The sequence below is a fragment of the Pangasianodon hypophthalmus genome, chromosome 11 (genome assembly GCF_027358585.1).
Source record: "Pangasianodon hypophthalmus isolate fPanHyp1 chromosome 11, fPanHyp1.pri, whole genome shotgun sequence".
Classification (NCBI taxonomy): Eukaryota; Metazoa; Chordata; class Actinopteri; order Siluriformes; family Pangasiidae; genus Pangasianodon; species Pangasianodon hypophthalmus.
In genome coordinates this window covers 9,415,277-9,436,022 of record NC_069720.1, presented here as the reverse complement: position 1 = coordinate 9,436,022, position 20,746 = coordinate 9,415,277, and the positions used below count along the sequence as shown (strand labels likewise).

General features: G+C 37.6%; 1 protein-coding gene across 2 annotated transcripts; it reads left to right on the top strand.

Annotated features, from left to right (window-relative positions):
• Positions 1–1,111: 1,111 nt before the first annotated feature.
• Positions 1,112–20,006, top strand: LOC113536412 (cortexin domain-containing 1 protein). Of its 2 annotated transcripts, none has more exons than XM_026930299.3 (3): positions 1,112–1,319; positions 18,179–18,430; positions 18,880–20,006. In XM_026930299.3, exon 2 carries the CDS (start codon positions 18,239–18,241, stop codon positions 18,416–18,418), a length of 180 nt encoding a protein of 59 aa, XP_026786100.1. In that variant the 5' UTR covers positions 1,112–1,319; positions 18,179–18,238; the 3' UTR covers positions 18,419–18,430; positions 18,880–20,006. The 2 variants fall into 2 exon arrangements, with proteins under 2 accessions (XP_026786100.1, XP_034164337.1); XM_034308446.2 differs by lacking the exon at positions 1,112–1,319 and adding an exon at positions 1,448–1,810.
• Positions 20,007–20,746: the final 740 nt, after the last annotated feature.

Here is a 20,746-nt window from a genome sequence, read left to right as displayed (position 1 = left end):
GTTAGAGCGCATGCAGGAGTAGTCAAACACCATGTGGTCAACCGAACTCAGGATCGAACCCACAACCTTAGGGCTGTAATTAACTCTACCACTATAGCAGCTAGTTTCTTTGTCTATTGGGAAAGATTTCAACTCCATGGTTCTATTCTGGCTCCTATTGCTTGCTGGAAAAATAAATGGAATTATGGTTTCAAAAATCGTTAGTACCAATAGCTTGTGTATACAATCTTGATCCATTTTAACAAGGAATACAGCGATCTACTATCAGTATCAGTATGGACTCTGCTGCAATTAATGAAGTGCAAAAAAATTGGATCAGTTAGCAAGTATTGGTCGATTCTCAGACGTCTAATATCAGTCTTGTATAGATACTATAAAAATGTGATGGATGCAAAACTTTTGATGCTTTTGGAGAGCATGGCATACTGGTACTGTACACACAAGTGGTGAAATACAGTCAAGTTCCGTTTTATTAAAAAGACAATTGCATGACACACAAGAGCATGAATTAGGATGTTTTCTTCATTCAAGAGAGACACGTAGCCAGAACTAGTCAGTCTAATATATTTTTAAAAAATATTTTTTAGATCTTTTTATCTTGACAGCTTCTCATGTATATAATTACTATTATAAGTATTATGTCTCCTGTCCTTTGCTGCTGTAACAATGCAAATTTCCCTATTTGGGGGACAAATAAAGGATTATCTTATCTTATCTTATCTTAATAAATATCAATTTATATACCTTTAACGAATGTGGTGCAATGTGTAAAATTCAAATAAGCGTACATAACACATTATGAGAACAAATGTAGATAAATGAAAGTATCAAGAAAAAGCCCTTGATGAAAAGGACAAGTCTTTTGATGTGATTCAACGGTTTTACAAATTGGCTACTGTTCAATTGTGGAAGTCAAAATATTTCATATTATGTATAGTATGTATACTGTATATATGTGAGTAAGAATACGTATCTGTCTGTGAGTCTCATCCTGCCTTTACACATGGCTGCACACTTCATCCTATTGGGCCATTACACTGTGTGTGTGTGTGTGTGTGTGTGTGTGTGAGAGAGAGAGACTTTCTGTCTTCTCCCCACCGCTCATACTCACTCACACACCCTCTCTCACTTGCTCGCTGTCTCTCTTTCACACACACACAAACACACACACACACACACACACACACACACACTGTCTCTGGTTGATGCAGCGAGACTGAGAGCTGGATGCTGCAGCAGCGAAAGCCTCCCGATCGTAGCTGGCGTGCAGCAGGGACTCCCTTTCTCCCCACTTTCCACTCCACAGGATGTGAGAACAGGTAGGACACTCCGTTCCTACCTCACTACGGTAACTCAACACTTCATGTCTCTGTGAAATTTAGAGCATGGATACACACACTCTGTGCATTGTAATCATGCATGTCCCAAATGAAATTGGAACATTTTTACCTTGTGCTTTTTGGCTTGGAAGAGAATTTGTTGTGAGATGTTTCAGGCTTGATCCCGGTTCTGTTCTGAACTGCATTCAAGAAATGATACAAGTTAAGATTGCTTAAGACTGCTCAGAAATGATACAAGTTAAGATTGCTTAAGACTGCTCAGAAATGATACAAGTTAAGATTGCTTAAGACTGCTCAGAAATGATACAAGTTAAGATATAGTTGTTTTGAGGAAGGGACAAAAGTTCAAACTAGGTTGCTTGGTCATTTTAATCCACTGTTTAAACTTATACCCAGGTTTCAAAACTCAGTTCAAATGTATGACCACAAGACATAATCATTAAAGACGCTGTACACGTCGCTTCTGTCAGGTGTGTACTCTGACTTTATTGTGTTATTAATAATCCATCAAACTGAAGTTCCTCTAGGGTTTTTATATATTTTATTTACAGGATGCTGTATATACTAGAGCACCCAAGGGTTGATTTATTATTAATACATACATTTATTACAGAATGATAAATAATGTTGCAACTATAACACTGAGTTATTGTGTACGTTATTAAGTTGACAGAATATTCAACACTTATGATTCAGAAACGTGAGTAGCATGCTGCTTCAGAGATCAAGTGTTAATTTATATGTGAATAAATTTGACTAATTGATGAGATTCCATGTCTTTTCGGTGAGCCGGCTCAGCTCTTGGATTTTTTTTTGTTGTTATTTTGCAAAAGTTGTTGGTCTTTGTCTATGTGTTGCATAATTGTTCAATGTTGTTTTAATTTCAATCTACCTTCAGAGTAACACGATAATCTAAGGTGCTACTAATTTAGACTTATCTACTTATTTATTTGTTTTTTTTAACTTTTATTTAACCAGGGTAGGCACACTGAGACAAAAATCTATTTTATAGACTGCCCAAGAAGGCACCACACACGATTCAGACACAGGACATGACGACTCCGCAAAACAACTAAAAGTGTACAGAAGCAATTCCCTTCAAAATAGCTTAAAATCTGCTAATGAGATTAAGTTTAAGATATTTCTGTAAGTCATTCCAAGCTACTGAATCAAAGCACCTTACAGTATTGCGACTGTAACACTGTCGATATACGCTATGCATATACATACGCCATGGACATCATTATGTTACAGTAAACAAAGTATTTATATGATGGCTCAGATGGATCAGCAATCTGTCACCTTTCTGCCTAAAAAAAAAACATGGTTAACTTGTTGGTTATGCATACTTTTTTAAAAGTAATTTTTCATTAGTTTTTTTTCCCAGAGCTGTTTCTGAATAACTGTCTGATAAGAACAGTGTAGCAGAGTAGCAACACAAATAACTAAGGTTTAGTAATGCAACTGACAAAAGCATATACTCGCCGGCCACTTTAATAGGAACACCTGTACAGCTGCTTATTCTTTAATTGAAATTATCCAGTGCAATGCATAAAATCATACAGATCCAGAGCTTCAAAAAATATTCACATCTAACATCAGAAGTGGGTAAAAATGTGATCTCAGTGACTTTAACTGAGGCATGGTTTTGGGTGTCAGACAGGCTGATTAGAGTATTTCAGAAACTGCTGCTCTCCTGGGATTTTCACACCTAACAGTCTGTGAAGTTTACACAGGAAAGCTACAGTAGCTCAAATAACCACTTTTTACAACCATGGTGAGCAGAAAAGCATCTCAGAACACACAACTCATTAAATCTTGAGGCAAATGGGCTACAACAGCAGAAGACCACGTCATCTTCCACTCCTATTAGGCCAGGACAGGAATCTGAGGCTACAGTGGACACAGGCTCACCAACACTGGACAGTTGAAGATCGGAACAACGTCGTAGTCTTTTACTTTTTTCACATGTTTACAGCTGTGAAGCTGAAGCTCTGGACCTGTATCTGCATGATAGCATTTTGCTGCTGCCAGATGTACAAATGTACATGTGTTCCTATTAAAGTGGATATAATTGCTAGTTCATGTCCATTTAGCACCCAAATGCAGCAGCTAGAGCTAAATATTTCATTAAACGCCATACAAGGGCTGCACAATTAATTGCATTTTAATCACAATCACAATATATGGCTCTCTTAGGAACTAAAACGTAATTAACTGCAATACTGGTGAGCTTAGCAAATAGCAAAGTTAGCTAATTGGATAACATTGACTCTGCTGCTTTAAATCACAAGCTCCCCTCAACAGGTGTTTATTTAAAATAATATAATGCAATAAATAAATGCAATAAAATGATTTTGTTCCTAAATTGTTCGAATTGTTATAATTATGACTACATAAGCTACATTCATTATTAAGCTGCGAATGTGTGATAGAAATCTTAAGAAAAGTCTTTAAAGAAAGTCTGTTGTATAAATTACTTTATATAAATGATATCAGACGCTTCAAGACCGAGACTGTCCTGACAAACTAATTTAAGTGATTTAATCCAGTATTTCCTCCATCTGTCTGACTCTGACAAGTTAATATGGTCATTTGTATTCTGGACGACGTCTCTTCTGTGACAAATGTCTTGCTTTGGCAGTTGATGGACTGAGTTTTCAACAGTGCGAGAATGAATTACACAAAAAAAGATTTAATCAGATTTTGTTGATACAGCCAGCTTTCTATGAATAACAAAGTGTTTAATGGTTTTTTAATAGCTTGAGCTTCTAAAGTGCAGCTTTTTTTTTTTTTTTGCCATACTGTTAAATAGGGAAATCTGTAGGTATGGAAATTATTGCTTCGGAGCAATCAAGTGAATATAATCCAGAATCTTCTCTTCTTTCCATCCGCTTCTCTAACATTTTACATGTTACCCCAAGTTGACCCCAAGTTGAGTTGAAATTTTGGTGTTTTTGGTGGCTTTTACTGGTCTTTACTTTGCCTTGAACACAGCATTACCCTTTGCTTTATCTCTACCTAAAGAGGCTGATGCAGCTTTAGTTCTTTAGTTCATTAGTCGGTCTAGCTCTCTCATCTCCTCGTGTGTACAATCTGCTCAAACAGATCAGGTTCCAAAGCTTCAATTTGTAATGCTAATACCTTCATCAATGGAATCGCGCTCGTAGATTGTTAACTAACTCTCTGCTGTAACTCAGTGCAACTATTGAATGAATTATAAGAAGATGCCTGACAACCAATTTCTTTTTCTTCTTCTTCATCATCATCTTCTTCTTCTTTACATACAATAAGCAATTCCTATGTGAGCTGTCCCTACATACTGATTCTGGGTCACCACTTTGGAGCTTTCACTACTATCCTTACTCCACAAGAAAAGCCCACATTGTGTTGATTTACAATCAGCACTGAAAAACAAAAGTGACAACACATGTTTTTCTTTCCTCCTAGTTTCATAAAATTTGAGGATTATGATCTGTCTTTGACTCCTTCTCCCCATATGATGGCAGAAGTCAACTGGGCGAGCTGGAATCGGTGATGAAGAGCCAGCTGAACTCTTCCTGGCCTGGCAATGACACTCATTTATTTAATTTAATTTCACAGAGTCAAGAAAATACAAATTGCCAGTCCTATTTTCTGTGTTAGAGAGAGTGGGCTTATTAGCAGCCAGAAACCTTGAGTCAATTGTTCTTCCAATCTAAGACACACAACTTTTTAGAATACAAATATACAGTATATACTGTACCTTATGCAAGATTCTTGGTAGTAGGTTAGACTTTTTCAAATCGTTCCATCTCTAATCAATCTCTTCTGACTGGTTAAATGATGACTATGATGAAGCGCAGTATCATTACTCACTCGGCTGGCAGGTCACTACTTGGTGGAGAATATGACACCAAATACAATTTGGATGAGGGCCCGGTCCAGCCTGGTCTGGCCATTAACTCTGAACTGCACCTTTGGCCGCTGTTCTAAGGCTCAAATTAAATATTGCTCTGCCGATAAAAAGAATAACAGTCTGGTAATTGACTTTGGGTGCATCGGGATGAAGTGTGAAATGGATTTTTTCTTCTCGCTGTGACAGCACCTCTCTAGAGTTCGAAGTGCCTTATCACTGAGGTAGGGAGGACTGTCCTGCTCCTCTGAAGACAGAAAGAGAGAGAGAGAACCAGCATGCAGTAAAGGCATTTATGATTTCACTTCCTATGGCTCTGTCCCAAATCCCGGAGCAGTGAAGGGAGCAAAGCAGCCCCGAAACACACATATGCATACACAAACAAACCTCGACCCCTCCATTAAGGCATGTCTTTGGTTAGCAACAATCTAGCCAGCTAGCATTAGTGATCAGGAGTTTATGTTGTATTTACTTCTGTATGGTCAGTGTTATAGATTTAACCAATTAATCTGTCAATGTTGATTGATCTAAATTAAATACTACTATAAACTCATTTAAAGTAATGAAGTGACATTTTATTTATTTTGTTGATGTCGTGAGTGGCCATGTTGACATGACATCATATGCTGAACTTTGGGGTTGAGGAGACCGTCCTGACTTTCCGTTTAGGAATTCTGAGTTGAGGGGACGTCTTTGTTTTTTTCCTGATTGGAGGTCAGAAGATGTCAGAAGCATGAGCAGCAGTTCGAAAAGATGCAATAGGCTGGCTTCATGTAACTCTGAACTATTTGGCACCCAAGGCAAAATTTTACTTGGTTTACCAGAAAGCATCCCTGCAGCCCAACTTTAACCATCCAAACAACAGCATTACTGTGCAATATCGATGTGCTTTGGAGTTAAACTACTTTCTAACTAACTACTTTCTGAAAAAAAAAAAAAAAAACAAGAACACCTACAACTGTCTCAAATACAAAGGTTTAATTGCCTGTAGCTAATGTTATTTTTTTGACAGCTATTGATGATGCCCCCCTTGCATTGTGCTGGCAAATGCATATGATGGATACGGTGGTAGGCATACCCTAGAGAAAAAAAAGTATACTTTATTGTATTTGTAATATATTTCCTGTTTCAATAGTACATTGCAAATATACTAACAAAAAATTGTACTAACTTTAAATATATAAAAAGTGTATTACCACCATGCTTTTACCTATTTTTACCATACATTTAACACACTTTAAAATAATTGTAATTTAGTATATTTTCTAAAAATATATTTTACAAAAATATACTTGAATTTAAAGTTTTTTTCAATCAAGCATTAATCAAGCAAGCAATTATCTTACACAGGCATATACTTAAAGTGTACTAAGTATACTTGAAGCTGTTCCAATTTAGCACATAAAAGTACACTAAATACACTTAAAGTGATGCTTTACTACAATTTAATTACAACTAAAATGTACTTAGCACAAAATTAGTTGTTCCAGAATAGCACACTTCAAGTTAACTAATCATTAACACACTTAAAGTATACTGACAATTAGTTTGGCTGCAAGTATACTTAGCATATTTTTTTTTCAATAGGGTAAAGCAACGAGTGCACAGAAACACTGCAAAACTTAAAGATTGCCTTTACAGAACACAGTGTTCCAAGGCCATGTCTGGAGTGTTGCTGCCCTTGTAATTGCCCATATTTTCTGTTCCAGGAAATGCTACAGCTCACAACTCTCTGGTCACTAGCATGGAACCTTAACTGCTGAGCTACCATCTGATTTTTAAATTTACTTCTGATTTTTAAAACACGACCAGGCGTGTGAGGCATCCAGAGAATTATGCAACAAATGGGTCTGTTTTGGCAACTTTAAGGTGTGTTAAAGGGGTCATCATTAGAGAATAATGCTGATGCATTCTACTCTGCCTGCCCATTCTATAGATGCAGGATGATATAAAGAAGCTGATAAGAGACAGGAAGACCTTCTCTTATCTAAATAACCTGCAAAAAAGACAGAACAAAAACAGAAAGAAGATTTAACATGATGGGCCACAAGAGTGACCAATCAAAGTACTGGAAGATTTCCTGGCAATGTGATCTGCTGGTTAGCTCAGATGATCAGGTTAGATGTTACAACACAAGATGTACAGCAAGCACATCCATTCAAAATGTGAACAATGCCTTCCTCCACTTTTCTGCCCCAACACCTAATGAGGCTAATAGTCTACTGTGATGAGTTGCAGCAGACCAGAGAGCTGCAAATGGAGGAGCTAACTTTACTCTAAAGTGGATAAAAAATAGTTAGCATAGAAAAAACATAGCAACCTGTATCGACATGACCACTCTGACATTAGCTAACTGTGGCTATCTAATAAAAGTCAGATATATAGCAGTATACAGTGTTTTTTTAATGAAAAAAGAGTAATTAATATCCACTTGATTGAAATCTGTAGTAACAGCATGGCCACAATATCTGGTCTTCCCAGGTTTGAAGTAGCTAATAAGCTAGTAGTGAGTAGTTTACATTCATGCAGTCATCCATCTTCAGTAACCGCTTTATCCTGGTCAGAGTCACTGTGGATCTGGACTATACCTGAGCTTGGAATACACCAGTCCATCGCAAGGCACCATGCACACACACATTCACAAACTCATTCCATCTATGGGAAATTTAGAGTTGCCATTCCATCTCCGGCCATGTTTTTGGGATGTGGGAGGAAACTGGAGGAAACCCACACGGACATGAAGAGAACATGCGACACAGAGAGAACACAAGCTCTGGACTGACCCAGGGACCCAGGACCTGTGAGGCAAGAATGATACCCATTGCACCACCATGCTGCCCCAGTATATAAATATGATATTATGAAATAAATTATTGAAAGAAACACCCACAGCAGCATTTCATATGTTTTGGCACTGTCAGCAGAGTCCCACATGCTTACTGTAGAACTTGGTGGTGAGCACTACTATTTCATCTCGCAGAAAACTAGGCTTTCTTTATTTGAAGTTTTTGTCGAATGGCCTCTGCAAGTGAAATTTCTATTATAGAGTCAGAAGCCATGTATGAGAGTGTGTATAAGATACTGAGCAGCTCATCTAAACTGTCTGTGGAAATGCAGTGAAATATTTATGACATCACCAAATTTGAATATCAGTCTATATCACATCACAGTAAACACAATCATACAAATTTACAACCAGGTCATTATGAGAAACAAACTCAAAGTGGAAGCATCAACTTTATTGAATTAAAAAAAAAGAAGATTCACAAAACAAAGAAACACAGTTCGGGAATATGGATTAAAACGAAGGAATTCTGTGTGTTCAGCACTCTTGCTCATGGTGAGAACGAGAATGTTGTGAGTTCATGGGTGTGGATCAAAAAAAAAAAAAAACAAGGAGGAGCTGATGGAGATTCTTCAATCTTTTTCATGGCCCTGCATTCAGGGATGCAAGAAATTTCCTATGAGGTGTCCAGGACCACCGGGAGATTTCCTAGTGGCCTGGGCTGCCAGTTGGCCTGGATGGTAAGACTAGCTTTTACAATGCACGACACAAGATTTAGGTCACTGAAAGAAGTTTTTTTGAAACCCTTCGAAAGGGTTTTTATGTGGACAGGAAAAATGTGTGTGTTTGAAATTGCTGGTGTCAGAGCATGAACCAGCACATGCCCATTCCAGTTTTACATGTGTTATGAATGTGCTGGGACTCGTTTTTAATCATGGCTGCAGACCATGTTGTTACATTGTGATCTGCAATTTCTAATTTAATGACATGTTTGTAGTTTAATTTTGCTTCATTTTATTATTACACCCTCATATGGAGGCATCAGAATATGATATGCTCCATACCAAGTGTAACATTAAGCAGTAGTTCCATCTCATCTTTGGGCCACGCATATTTGTTATGTTTCATTTTAGAACATTTGGCCAACCACAAGTCAGTCCAGGATAAAAATTGATGAATGAGCTTTTGACCATGTTGTTTTTTCATTTTAAAAACACTGTTCAGAAACTAGAAACTACATTTTTAAAAATATCCATATATGTGTGGATGAAGCCTAAGTGTCCACTGTACACCAAGAACCTAATTAAATCTAACTAAATAGTTACTGCTGTAGGCTGTTCCCATCTTTAGGAAGATCTAATAAAACCAGGCATGCTTCCAGACAGACCACAATAGAGTCAGTTTTGGATAGTTTTGGAGTCTTGGAGTATTATATCTGTACATATATCTCTTCCATTTAAGCCTATTGTGTCTACTGTACAGTGTTATATATATATTCTCTCATATTATTATTATTATTTGTAATTTTTATTATTATATGTCTTGCCATCTTATTGCTATGTGTGTTCTGGAAGCTTCATACCAAGTCAAATTCCTTGTGTGTGTGTGAGCACACTTGGCAATAAAGGTTCATTCTGATTCTGATTCTCATTCTGGAGACGTGTTTTAGCAGACTCATCTATCTCATCAAGCTAGCATGCAAAACTGTTGAATGTTTCGGTGGAAGAAAAACATTGTATTCCACAGCATGTGTCTTCCTGGACACTTTCACATGTTACACTTAGTGATTTATGTGTGCAAATCCTGGGTAGGCTACAAAAGACTTGTGTGCCATTTGCAAGGCACAGATTCTAACTTTCGTTAAACAGACAGTCATGACCTGGCACTCCCGTGATGCATCTGCAATGCTTATGTGACACCTCCAGTGTAAATTCCCTGTAGTGTAACCCTAACCCCCAAACACACACATACAGAGCAGCATGCTTTAATTTGGTTGGCACTAATTTGTAAGAGCAGCCATAACCAGTGATCAGAGAGCAGAGAGTTTTCAGCCATGCAGCTCTTCTGAAGTACTTAGCATTGTGTCAGTGTACTCTTGCTGTGTGGAATTTGTGGGATGCTTGTTGGGGTCTGTGTTCTTTTTTTAGCAGGACAGAGAAAGAAGAAAGGGCCAGAGGGTACAGAGAAAGAAAAATCAGAATGGGAGGATTTGCGGAAGGGGTGTGAGAGATAAAGACCCCTGGAGAGAAGCGCAAACATACAAACAAATGGATCTGGATTTGAGGTGCCACTTGTAGATCTCTGAGTTCCATCTGGAAGTAGTGTGTGTGTGTGTGTGTGTGTGTGTGTGAGATGTCTGTACTGAAGCGGCTTAAGCCTGTGTGCTCTCTTCAGACTCCATCACTGACAGATGGGCCATAATGAAAAAAATGATCAGCTACAGCACACACACACACACTTGTTTTAGTATCCTTTTGAGAAATTTCCACTGACATATTTATTAATGCAGCTAATTAAAGCTTACACCTAAATCTAATTCCATACCTTAACCTCAGTAACCAAAAGAAACCTCTTGGCTCTTGTAGCTTTTTAAAATAAAAGCTGCACCTTTTGTAATAAAAAGGCGGGTTTTGTCACAGGGACCAGCTAAAATTCCCAACAAGGTCAAACATTTTGTCCCCACCATCATTTGCCTCACACACTCATTAAGGTTTGTCGGCATTTTGAACTGGAGAACCCAAAAAGTGTGTTATTCCACCTCACAAGCAAAAGAACTGACTGAAACATGAAACAGCAGAACACTGTGCTTTAGTTCTTGTTGTTTTGGCGGCACAAACAGCACCAACGGAACCTGACTATTCACGCTCAATCATGTACTTTCTTTCTTTCTTCTCTCTCTCACACATGCAGTTTTATCCCTTTCTATCTCTCTCTCTCTGCATCTTTTTCACTTTCTTACCACAGAAACTTTCTCTCTTCCCCAATACACGGCAGCACACCGTTATCTTCTGAGCCAGCCCTGACCCTTCCTGAACGCCGTCTGTGATTGGGCCGTTAATCACCAGAGGCAATTATGAAAACAGCGAAGGTGTCGCGCTGTAATACAGCTTAAATGATAAGAGGTAGAAGAAACGTAAATCTCCTTCAGCAGCAAAAGCAGAACTGCTGAGTCATCTGTTTTCTTTCCCTGTGTCAAAAGGTGGTGGTTAAAACACTTTTTTAAAAAAAAACAAAAAAAAAAAACAACAACTGATATCTGCCTAACCAATTTATGTTTAATTACTGGAATCAGTGCTAGTTTAACTAGGCATTAGCAAAGAAATTAGGCTTACTTAGTTACATATAGCCAGTTAGCATTAGCAAATTAGCCCCAACATGCTTTTTTTTTTTCAAATTAGATCGCATTCATGCCTTCTAGGGAGACAAAAAAGACACCACATTTTATACAAGTCTTTGCTTACCCCAGCATATTGAAACATTTTATTGAGGTAGGGCCAGGACACTCATTCTCAAGTTTGACACTGCAGGCTGGTGGCTTAATTCATATTCAGACTAACATGGATTGCTATCATTAACTACATTGTGTAGCATGAGAAGCACACAGCATATGACGACTTGGCGTGATTCTTAATAGTCCTTTTCTTCACTGATGAACTTAATTAACTGCTTTAAATGGAAATGTAAATAAAATCCGAAAGCCCACCCTATTGATATATAGAGTGCAGCCAGGAGTGAGGTTTTATTTCTTGGAAATGTATGAGTACAAATATTCAATTTCAATAATACTTAAGTAAAGTATTAAAGTATTAAAGTACTTCAAAATAATACTATAGTATATAGAATAATGGCATTAAAGTATAGTATAATAGCATCAAAGTACAATTTCTGAAGTATTTCTAGACCCTGCAGAATATCAACAACAGAAACAGGTAAAAATGTCAGCAGGAACAAGTACAGGAACGGGAACACTAACAGTAGAGGTTCATTGGCGAGCTCAGAGTTTTTCATTAGTTTGAGCTTATACATTTACAGTGATTGATTTGGCAGAGCGTCTTGCAAGGGACAGACAATACAATCTAAGAACAGTTGATGATTTAGGACCTTTGTTAAGGCCTCAGTCGTGGCTCTCTGGAAGTCTTGGGATCTGAAATTATAATCTTGTGTTCACTAGGCCAGAACCTCAATTGCTCAACAAAAGCACCACCTAAATAGATTGCTGGTGAAGGGAGGTTAGCCAGATTGGCCAAGAGTCTTCAGGATCATCTTTAGACGCTGGATCAAGTTGGATATCATGTAGTTAAAGTAAATATAGATTTCCGTATTCAGCAGCTCCCATAGCAAATGGTAATTCCGGAGTGATTTTGAAGTGGTTAGCTTCCTAAACTTCTGAACATTAGCCAGAAGACTTTACTGCTCTGCTACTACAGATGTCCCTTATGAGCGATACAGCTAAAAACTACCATGCAGCTAATAACATCTTGGATTAGTGTATCATTTTGAATTTGCAGTCATTCAAATACACACCTTAAGCCGGATATTTAGCACATATGTTCTGTTCACTAGTTAGTAATGATGTCTCAGGTCATACCCATACAAGCATACATTTTTTTTTTTTAAATCATCAGTCTATCTTCTCTTCATCTCAGTGATGATCAATATAATCATAATTGATGCCAATGGAGCCTCATAAGCCCATCCCATGCTTAGGGATCTTCCTGGTGTGTGTAAATATGGAGGTAAATTAATATCTTTTTATTTTAGATTTATAAAAACCTGCAGTTGTAACACTTTGAGTTTCATGTAGCCCTAAACATCCTCTATGTAATATGAATGAAAAATTGATTGTTCATATGTTGGAAAAAAAAAATCATTTGAGACTCAAACGTGATTAAGAGTTATGTAGTTATGTAGCATTATAAATGGGTTCGGTTTTAAAACAATATGATTGGAGTAGTAGATTTGTTGGGCTATTACAGGACGGAAACTTTGCCTTTATTTTTATTTTGTAGTCCACTCTGCATACTTCAGTCACACATAGGGGTTTAACCAGTACATAGAAAGGCTTGACTGTTAGGAGAGCTTATATCATATACAGCAGCAAAACTGTGTTGTAACCCAACGAACATTTTTAGTTAAAACACACAAAAAGAGTCTCTTTGTAGTTAAGAAATACAGCATGTCTTATTGTCTGTCTTGTAAAACTGTCTTCACAATAACAACCAGCTGTTTATTTGACTAACTCTGGCAGTTATCATGAATAGCACCTTTCAATTGCAATTAAGCCTGTACAGGCTTTCTAAGCTCTTTGCAGACCATGGCTTCAGCAGTCAGATGAAATGAAGAAGATGTGAAGAATATCTTACAGAAACAGCTGGGCTTTATTTGGGGTTAATCAGAATAATTTCATTAATGACAGCTGGTTGTCATTTGTTCATTCTGAACACAGTCACATCACCAATTACAAAAGAATGTACACACTTATGCAACCAGGTTATTGTAAGTTTTTTATTTTTCCTATTTTTCCCTAAAATGTTTCTAAATTTGTATTTCAGTTAATTTTTATATGTTGTAATTTCACATTGAAGGTGGAAAAAGTTCTGACATGATTTATCTTGGTTTCATTTTTTTTTACATCACAAAAACCTGCCGTTTCAGCAGGGGTGTGTAGACTTTTTATATCCACTGTACCTGATAAATAAGCCAGAGATGCTCACCTATCTCCTCTGTCTTAGACATTGCAGCTGCTGACTAAGCATTTGGCACCTGAAGTGTAGACTTTCGCTTTATTCTGATTAGGTCTTTGCACATACTGGCTTTTAATTGGCTTACACTCCTCCTGAATTGCTGAAATTCATTACGAATTTGAACATATTAGTAAAAACTCAATTAAAAGTAAAAGTGAACCATGTACTGTAATGTACTTTGTTACTTTCCACACCCTGAATTTCATTATTATTATTATTATTATTATATGCCATATATACATATATCTTTTTAATTTTGTATGAAAGCAAGTTTTCCTTAATCCCTTTCTCAGTATGAGTGAGATGTTAAGCCGGCTAAGTCTGCCTTGAAGTGAACAGGACTCTGGGCTCAAGTTTGTTCATAGAATAAAGGTTTCCTGCTTCATGTTTTTGGTCAACTCTTCATTAAATTGCTAATGGCGTCACCAAGGTTACTGTTGCTATGAGCCCTTAGGTTTGTAACCTTTTTCAAAAGACAGAGCTGTATATGTGGGAGGAAAATCCCTGAACCTGCTGACGCAGGAGTGTCCCGCTCCCTGAAGAGGCTTTTAAAAGACAAGTAGTGGCACCTTATTGAAGCTGAATGATTTGTTACTAGCCCTGAAGGCCAAGCTTAAACAATTCAGCTGTGACAGTATGCCTAGCGGAGGAGAAACAAGGACACAAGTGCCAATGGCAGTGTCTGTTTAAGGGGAGAAGGTTGCTAGGATCCCCAGGGTGTAAAAAGAAAGGCAGACCCAGTAAATAAGGACAAAGTGTGCTGGACAGGGGAGTAAAGCAGGATTGGGGGAAAAAGTAAAAGCAGCCATTTTATCTGAAGGTAAAGAAGTAATCATTTCAGTATTTCACGCTATATCTGGCCTCATGTAGATTATTGTCTTCAAGCTCAAACAAATCAAAAGTTGTTTTTTTTGTTTCATCTACACACTAATACAAGAACAGTCTTAAAACAGTTTTTTGTTTCTGTATGATCTTTTGACGATATGTATTGGACAATTGGAACATTTGATTACATCAGCATTTGCTTTAACCTAATTGTGAAATGGTGAGGGAAATTTGTTTTTCTGTGTTTTGTTTATCCATATGGAAATCATTTTCAGACATGTTTATATTACAAAGATTATTTTTAAATCAATTTCACCAGAGAGAAACAAGTGGAAATTAAAAAGCCATCAAGAGTATCCTCATGCAGATGAAGGGCATTTCTGTGTCTATTTCCATAAATATTTATATATTGGTGATAATCCAGATGAAATAAAATACATTCTCAGACTTTATGACTCTAAAATATTGTATAGCTGCATTGCATTATGGAACTAGGATCCAGCATTTACTGTCCACTACTTCTATGTTGAATTGACATTCAGTGTCGCTGGAAAATGGTGAGGGAAGGTCTCACTCTTTTACTTTTACGAGCTAACAGGAAAACCTGATCATTATCCTTTTTCGTTTGAGATTGGTGAATTTTCTTTTACTATTAAACACCATTGTAACTGCACAAACAGTGTCACCCCATGACAGCAATGAGGCAGACCACTGCAATGAAAATACAGCATCAACCACCAAACTACCACCAGAATCACTAAAGACATCACAATTCTTTCAATATAAACATGTTTTGAGTTTCAGGGTGCAGTTTCCTTTCATCGTTCTGTGGAACCCTATGACAATGTTTCCTTGTCAGAAAGTGTTTTCATTTAGAAAGTGTTTCCTTGTCCAAAAAAAGTAGAACCCTTTAAGAAAGTTAAGAACTGTTCAAAGAACCCTCTAAGAGTGTAGACAGCACAGCAGTGAGACCCTCCAGAATAGGCATTACCAAAAATTGCACTTGAATCGAGTCAGACTGATGGTTGTAAAAAGGCCATCTGTCCATTGTCTTCATTTCTTTTCCTTTCATCAATATGGATGAATGAATCTAAACCGATAAACAAATTCTCTATCAGCTAAGTGGAGTAGCCATATGGAATTCTAATAGGCTGAAGGCACAGAGTTTAATAGGATAAAGCTGAGTTATGAGAGTCCTGAGAGGATGGAAATAAGATCCTGGCTGTGTGGTAAAGTATAAAATATGGATACAAATTGAAACAGTGGCAATTTCAAGCACTGCTGCGTGTAGAGTGGTTTCAGAAAGCAGCCAGGATTTATTGGGCCATTTTGTATTTTGCTCACGATCCCTCTGTTGACTGATCACTTGCCATTTAGGAAGAAGGGTTGCAGAAATCTCTGAACACACAGGGCTCCTTATTCAGAAAGAGATTCTGATGTCAAATGGATAGTGTGTATGCACTTATCATCCGTCTCAGTATTAGCTCAGTATCTAAACTCTGTGTACAAATACACACACTCTTTGTAAAAACAGCCTAACACTAAAAGGTTGGCATCCTCTATGGTCTGTTAGGGTGTTTTCACACTTGGTCCATTTCGGTGCTTCGAGTGGTCTCAGATCCATGACTCAGCATTTTTTGTGTATATGTGAACACAACAAATGAACTCAGACCCCTCTAAAATGATCCACAAGTAAGCTGTACTAAGACCACCTTCAGAGGTAGTCTGAGTACATTTCGTTTCTGGTTCATTTTGTGGTCTCTTGATTTGTGCATTGTGAATACAAAGTGGTCTCAGTCTGCTTCACGTCTTGCTTTATAGATAAAGAACTTGAGAGTTTCTGTACATACATAGCTCCAGTTACCTGTCACCTAACAGAAAAAAAAAACAACTCAAATTGCTTTCCATGGGGTCATGTGTTCCCACAACAAGCTCAGCAGTGTTAGGTAGCAACATGACAGATAAGCTAATAGAGCCATGGCACTAGCAATTATGCTATAGAGCTTATTTGTACAGTACATATACAGTAACAATAGTTATTGTATAATACTATTAGTATACAGTATATGTGTAATATATGTAGTGTATGCATGCAGTTTATCTAGCCCAACCACTCAGATCACCCAGTACTACAGTCAGCCCAGGACTGTAGAAAGAATGAGTTGATTTTAATGGTTCGGCATGAAAAATGCTTCTGCTGTTTCACTTCAAATCTGTTTTGCCTGCTCTGTTTTTCAGCCAATTTATAGCATTTCAGCCAAATGAAAACATTGTGTAAAGCGACCATTTTGAATGACACTATTCAGTGTTACACATATTCACCATTTTCTGTCTAGAATATTGGGATATTTAGGTTTTTCTAGGCCATTGACAAACCATCAGTACTTGAATTGGTCTTAAATTTGAATCAATATAGTTTGTAAAATACAAACAGCTGGCTCGGGAAATAGACATTTTCATCTTTGGCATATCTGCACAATGCTAATTCATGCTATTTTGTTCATTTGTTGATTAATTTCTTTCAGCACTTTGCTCATATGAAACAAGGATTTCCAGACACTACCCCAGCTTCACTGTGTTGGCTCACTATCATAACACCTGCCTAAAACAAACTAGATGTATATGAATGTAAACTGTGGCATCTTGTATGCATATGACATGCAAATAAGGGATCAGTGTACAGGAGCTGGTGTCCACACAGCTGAAGCACGTTTCTTAACTACAGTCAAATCACCTCCTTGTTTTATACTCAACTCCATATCAACAGTATCATGAATAAAACACAGATTCAACTGCATGCCATTCTGCACACTCAAATCTTTAGTCATTTTTATGCAACTATGATGAATAAGAGCCAGTGCCTGCATTCACAGACCTACCACAGGTTTCAAGGTTGTCCAGCATCTCTCTGACTGTTTATGGCTCGAGGCATGCCACACTGACCCTGTACTCTTTACAGTGTTGACCCTGAACTACTGTCACCTCAAGAGAAGAATTAGTAGGGTTTTTTTTTTTCAGTATTTAGCGAGCATTCTGGGTAATAATTCACGAGTCCTGTGTTTCCTCGCCAAAAAAACTACATCCATTTCCAGAACTCTGCTAGGAGCTGCTGCTGTTTGAGCCAAAGTAATCTTTCTGTATTGTTTTTTTCAACAGGAAATGTAATGTACTTGGCTAAATTTTGTGTGGAACATTGAAAATAATTGAATTTATTTTACAGTGATTTAATGTTTATTATTAGGTAGTGACGTCTTCCATCCATCTCTATAAAAACCATGCACACAGGATCCCCAATCATATTGCTATAAAATCTGAAGAGTTGGCCAGGGTAAAAAGGGCATTAATTTCTAATAGTAAACAGAGCATATTAAAGGCTAAATAGCATTGGGATGATATCACAATGCATGCAAGTGTGCTAACAAGTAAGAGCACACTGATCTGCACTTGATCATAATTAGTTCATGATATTAAAATAATCTGGAAAAATAAACTAAAAGACTAGCATTTGGTAGTATTGCAGGTAAGTTGGACAGTGACAGAGATATGTGTTATGTTAACTGTTTCTCTTTCCTCTCTCTTCCACTCTCAGATAAATGATCAGGATGATAGCACTGGTCCAGCTCGATGTGGACAGACCGAAGCAGAAGCGATGGAGGAAACAACGCCAGACCCTGAGTTTGTGGACGTGGACCAAGGCTTGACTCTGGCATGTATTGCCTTCCTCTGTCTGCTGCTGGTGGCCATGATCATCCGCTGTGCTAAAGTCATCATGGACCCGTACAGCGCCATCCCCACCTCCACCTGGGAGGAGCAGCATCTAGATGACTAGCACGATTTGCAGGTCTGCACACATAGACATTCAGATTATGAATGCGACTCCTCGATCTCAGGCAGATCCAGGACTTTTGTGACCTTTGGTACTAAACATATACATATGGTACTCGAAGTACATAAAACTCATATAAGGTTATTATACGTTATAATACAAGATTAGTAATTTAAAGTAATTTAGTCAAGAGGATTTAAAGGAAAGGGCAGGATCTGTCAAACTTTCTGTGTGAGCAGGCAGGATTAGTCAAACTTTCCGTATGAGCGGCTGGGATTGGTCAAGAGTGTCTGCCGAAGTGTGCAGGATTGGTCATGAGTGTGTGTAGGAGCGTACAGGAGTGGGATTAAAACAGTCCTCAGCTTACCTCTACCTCAGCTGTTTAAAAAGACACAGACACAGACTATATGTCTTTGAGGACGTATATTTTAGAATGCCTCAAATTGTTTCTTCTCGTCTTTCAGACAAATCTCTATCCAGGATGCAAGGTCAGGTTACATGGACTTACTCCAATACTGAAGCACACCAACTAGAGACAAGCTCTCTACAAGCTCTGAAACTACCTACAGCACCGAGACCAGGCAGAGCAACCCAACACTGCACAGAGCTGTTCCCAGAGCAACATATCAAACACACTAAGACAGTAATCACTGAATGAGTTTGAGAATGGGCCTGTGTAAGTTATATTTTCGGGGGAACCTTTTAGGTTTTGTACATTTTTCTAATAATGACAATGGATGGGGTGTGTGAATTTAACGTATGCTGTTTGGTAAAATGAAGCCTGGCTTGGAAGCATGCTGACAAAGCCGTTCATAAGGACTACTCAACACTGAAATGATCATAATTTATATCCGTTTACAGTGAAGTGACAAAATACGAGTATGCTAACTTGAACGCAATTCAGGAGGAGGCTTATGCCGATAATCAGTTATACAACATATGATAATCAACATGCACGACATCATTATTTTTCCATTTAGGAGGAGGCCGTCTAGGCAGGCAGCACATTTGGGCTTATCTGTCTCATTTGGGCTGTTTGTCTGTCTCATTGGGAGAGAAGCATTAGCATTTGAAGGCAACACCATATCTTCTTTCTTGAATGCATTACAATTTGAAAAATAACGATCTGTAGCTCTGAAGTGGCTTTTTGATTAAATGCTACTTAATAAGAAAAGGTCCTTCTAAACATTAAGTCATTTTTATATACTGGGTTAATGTCATAAACTGTGACAACATGTTGAAAATTTATTATCGGCACATGCCTGTATAGCATACTCAACTCCAGATCAAGCCATTTAGCTGAGGGTCAGTGGAATTCCCTTTATTCTGAAATGTGACTGCCTTTGGCCACTACTTAATGTCGACTTCCCTTGCTCTTCTATTGTCTTGAGCCATGTCAGTTAGCATATTTAACCATAACTGCATGTTACCAAGTGCCTCAGCCAAAATCACAAAGATTGTCTTGACGCAGCACACAATCATGAATAATGCGTAGCAGATCAAACAATAATGTCTTGACTGAATGAAACTGCAACTGTGCTATGTTTATCCTGCATCTTCTTATGCATAATAAAGTTAATGATGATTTTAAGGCTCTTTGGTGTGTTTATGATGTGCAATTTCCACATGATGTACAGTGCCTTGCATCAAGTATTCAACCCCCTTTTGGAAATGAAAATGGACTTAATTTGGCATTTTATTTTCATGAATCTACACAAAATATCCCATAATATTGAAGTGGGGGGTGAGGGTGGGGTGGAAAAATCCATATGTTTGGGAAAATTATTTAATGTGGTTCTGGTGTAACCAGTTGCCATCAGAAGTCACATAATTATTTAAATGGAGTATGTTAGAGAACATACCTAAACAAACAGCATCATGAAATCCAAGGGGCTATCAAAACAGGTCCAGGACAATGTTCTGGGAAAGTATCAGTCAGGGTTTGGTTATTTAAAAAAATAAAATAAAATAAAAATTTGGACTTTTTTCTGCATTTTGTAGTGGTACAACTTGAACTTTAAATGCACTTATTTGGTAGTTTTACCATTTGATTTACACAACATGCCTAACATTTGAAGTTGCAAAATATACAGTGGGGTCCAAAAGTTGGAGACTTGTAGTGAAAATGCTTCTATTTTTCATTCTTTTCTAATTTACTACAACAATTACAAATTATATTAATGACAACAACTTGAGTGAAAAGTAGAATCTTTGAAGTATTTACATGAATTTCAGAGTTTTTAATATTTGGTATGACCCCTTTTTGCTTTAATGACAGTGTGCACTTGAGCTTCAATAGAACCTCGAGCTCATGCACACATGCTTCAACAG